Source organism: Belonocnema kinseyi, chromosome 7 (assembly GCF_010883055.1).
Source record: "Belonocnema kinseyi isolate 2016_QV_RU_SX_M_011 chromosome 7, B_treatae_v1, whole genome shotgun sequence".
NCBI classification, from domain to species: Eukaryota; Metazoa; Arthropoda; class Insecta; order Hymenoptera; family Cynipidae; genus Belonocnema; species Belonocnema kinseyi.
The window spans coordinates 7,377,680-7,381,706 of NC_046663.1; the positions used below are offsets into that span (position 1 = coordinate 7,377,680).

At 32.5% G+C, this 4,027-nt stretch overlaps 1 protein-coding gene across 1 annotated transcript in view; it reads left to right on the plus strand.

Annotated features, from left to right (window-relative positions):
• The window catches only part of LOC117176954 (regucalcin-like), a 45,014-nt gene extending 43,082 nt beyond the window's left edge, over positions 1 to 1,932 (plus strand). The window contains exons 4-5 of the mRNA XM_033367370.1: positions 1,226 to 1,341; positions 1,421 to 1,932. Of these exons, the coding sequence (XP_033223261.1) occupies positions 1,226 to 1,341; positions 1,421 to 1,711 (407 nt within the window). The 3' untranslated portion in view covers positions 1,712 to 1,932. The remainder of the gene's footprint in view (positions 1 to 1,225; positions 1,342 to 1,420) is intronic.
• The last annotated feature ends 2,095 nt before the right edge of the window (positions 1,933 to 4,027 follow it).

The following is a 4,027-nucleotide window of genomic DNA, read 5'->3' on the forward strand; positions in this document are numbered from 1 at the left end:
ACAGAAAGTTGGTTGCCCCCCCCCTCCACTTATCCACCCACTGTCACATTTTCATCACCACTTCCCGCCTCCTTTAACCCCTTCCTCCGCACTTTCCATGCTGTGCCTCTACCACTATTTCTCAGAAATTTCTGGTCACGCTCCCAAAAGTTACTATCCTGCACTACAACCCCTTTTTTCTTTCTTCCCTATCACCTCGAAGGTGCTTGTATCAACCTTAATTAAAGAAATTTCTCTCAGCCACGGAATGCTACTACTTTCCAAAAAAGAGAAGAAACGAGAATTAGAAAATAAAGTGAAAAGAACGATTACTAAAAAACGAAAGGCAGATAGAAGACGAGGCATTAACATAAGAAAATCTCCTATCTTTAATTTTACCTAATCCATAAAAGCACTTTTTCAAGCCGACCTCTTATTCAATAACTTGATTTTCCAAAATTCAAAATGTTTTCAAAATTCATCAGTGAAAGTAATGCAGACATTTAATTAATGGCAGTCTCAACCCTGTTAAATAGAAAGAATAACCAAATATACAGAATATGTTATTACTTTTCATAAAAAAATACCATGAAGGCACCATGGTGTTCCGTGGGGCTCGAACGCCAGCGTCATGCACGTACATAAGCTTTTTCTTTAAGACAAAAAAAACCTTTCTTATTTCGAAAAAAGTCAAAGTTATGTTTGACCTTAATTTTTTAAGGTTATATGCTTTTTTTAATGCATAAGACCAATTTAATATGTGCTGAAAACTCTATCGAAACTATACTAGAAAAAAGTTTTTTCGTCGCTATTAGAAGAGTTGAAAATCGCCGAAATAAACGACTATCAAGAAAATTCTTAAACTTTCACGACCTCCCCCTCGGTCAATACTTGTTCGAATGACAAAATTATTTCCTCATCAACTGTTATCCAGTAGGACACTTGAGAAATAACTCCCCGTATACGATAACCAAAAAGTTGAATTAGTTGATTTCAAATGAAAAAAATTAAATAAGAAAACGAATTTTAACAAAATAATTAAATTTTAAATAAAATAAATGAATTTTTGATAAACAATTCTTTACGAAAATCTTCTTCAAAGATGTAAAACTATATATATTTACATTTCCTGTTTTAATTAAGACATTTTGTGGAACATCCTAGGTTTAAGCAACTTATCAATGAATTTATGTAGTGTAAATGTGGGTTTTTCTAATATAAGACGTAATTAAATCACTGTTTTTAGGGCAACTACCTGTAGTCGCTTACAACTGGGCAAAAGAAGGCAGGACGGGAACTCCGCGTCGTCTCACAATTGATAGGCATGGTAATCTCTGGGTGCCCCTTTATCAAGGTGGAGGAGTAAGGATTTTTCAATTTTTTTAAAAGTATTTCCAAAAAAGAAGCTTTAAATAAAAATAATTTTTTTCAATTTCCTCAGGTCATTCAAGTTAATACAGACACCAAAGAAATAATACAATTTATTCCCATACCTGCACACAGAGTCAGCGCATGCACTTTTGGAGGTCCTGAATTTGACATTTTATTTGTATCAACAATGTGGTATGGTCACTTAAATGAACAAGGACAACGCGTAAAGTATGATGAAGGTGGTTCAATTTTCGCTGTCAAGGGCCTTGAAGTGCAAGGGTGGCCGCCGGGACAATACAATTTGAAAATATCAAGAGTCATTGATGAAGAATTTGTACCTTTGAGTATAAGATTTCAATAATCCTTTTATTTATTTAACAAATTTCTTTTATTTGAAAAAACATCAATTTATTGCTTACCACCAGAGAGCGGACGAACCCATTCTTAAGTTGCACACTGTGCCTAGGCTCGTCTCCCTCAAGACCGTGGAGAATAGACATAAGGAGACCAAACTAGTGGAAATGAAAATGAACACTTTTCTATTTCTAGAATTGTCTGATTATTAATTATTTAATTGTTCAAGCGCCCCTGTCAAAACAAAACAATGGAGGCGGCCATATTTTTTTAAGTGCGGTTGCCACGCCACGCTCGGAAAGTTTTGAACTATACGTAAGTGTAATTTTACACAGTGTTGCGTGCGTACTTCTGGCAACAGAGAAGTGACCGTTTTTGGTGAAGTCCATGCATTACAGATTAGTCTCCTTATATCTATTCTCCATGCTCAAGTAGTGACAACTAAAAAAAATTTGATACAAATGAAAAAGAGATTATGAATTCTGTGTTCCGAGAAATAAATCATTTTTGTTTGTCCGAATGATTAATCTCCTCTCTGCCGAGTATTCAAATTAAATTTTTTTCCGACGAGTTTACTTAAAATAAAATCACTAAAATTACCAAGAATGAATAAAGAATAATTAATTACTGCAATGATAAATGTTATATCATACATTTTTTAATAATTTGAAGATCTGAATTACAATTACTAATGAACTATTGTATAAATGTCAAAAAGTACATAATATTGTATAGAAAATAATGAAATCATATTAATACTATCAAAACTAATTTTTGCCTGAAACTAAAACTCCTTATTACCTTTTTATTAACATTTTGAAACATTTAAAATGCTAAATCAGAGAAAAAAATTTTTTCTGAAATCAAAATTATTAACGTCTTTTGCATGAAAATCACATTATTTTTTATCTGTTACTCCAAAATTCTAGTTTAGGATTAAGAGATTACCTTGGATGCATTTTCCAATCCTTATTGGTCATAAATATTAAATCTAAATATTTATATAATTCAAAATCAGCGTGCTAACAGTGACCAATCGGGTTGTCGGCGCGACGCAGGCGCAGTTTAAAAAATTCCCAAGATTGAGGACACGGGATGAACCGCCGGGTCTGGCGAAGTAATGGACGAGTGCGCAGATACCGGGCACTTTCGACGCTCTCCTCCATGCGGCGTTTCAGTGCAAAAAGGGAGGGTACGCAACTTCAGAATTGCACCATAAGCTAGTCTCATTACAGGCATACAGGTTGAACTGTAGTTGAATTTTCAACTAAAAAAAAATTCCATCAATAATTGAATCCTTAAATTCGTACACAAGAATGCCTATATAAGAACAGTTTCGGGGTTGTCTCGCAATGGCCTTGAGCCTAAATCAGTCTGTGGAATCATAAACTGTCTATTTTAAACTAGTGTCGATCCATTGTTGACACTGCCACACAACAAAAAAAGAACGAATTTTTAACACATAGATAGATTTCACAATAAAATTATGTATCTACAAAAAATCAACAAAAGAGTTGAAGCCTTAATATAAAAGACGAATTTTCTCACCTTCCCAAGAATTTTTAACCAATTAAGTCAAATATGGATTGAGTGTTGGTTAACACAGTTGAGTGAACACTGCACATCTCCCTGCAGCTTCTCTCACTTATCCCCGTCTGGCAGCGACAATTCCCGGTAGCACTAAATCCAAATTTGACTGTAGTTCAGTTTTTAAACAATTACATAATTACAAATAAACTGACAGTTTAAAAAATCTATTTAAAAACAAAATTTCTACAAAATAGTTTAATTTTTCTCAAAGAAAATTAATTTTCTACCAAACAAGACAAATGTTTATTAAAATAAATTAATTATAAGCCAAATAGTTAAATCTTTAAATAAAAAAAAAATAATTCATGAAAATTGGTATAATTATCTTTAGAATTAAAGAAAATAAGCTTCAACAAAGAACAAGAAACTTTCAAGTTAATTTTTCAAAACAATTTCTTAACAAAATTTTAAGGTAGTAGTCTATCAAATAAAATAGAATTCAAAGTCTCAAATATTATAGAATCCTCAAACGTAGATCGTTAGAAATTCAAATGTTGTTAAACCTAATAAATATTAAGAAATTTGAAACTTTTCGTATTCATTATTTTAAAAATCAAGAGCTAAGATAGGAGAGTAGAAAATAAATGTTTGAAAATTCAAGGTTCAATGCTGAAGCTTGTGGCCTCTAAAATTAAACTGTTTCAGACTGTTTCAAATTTAAACTGTTTCACTGATCGAAAACTAACTCCTAATAATACAGTTCTTGGAATTTTTACAATGACGGGCGCAAATC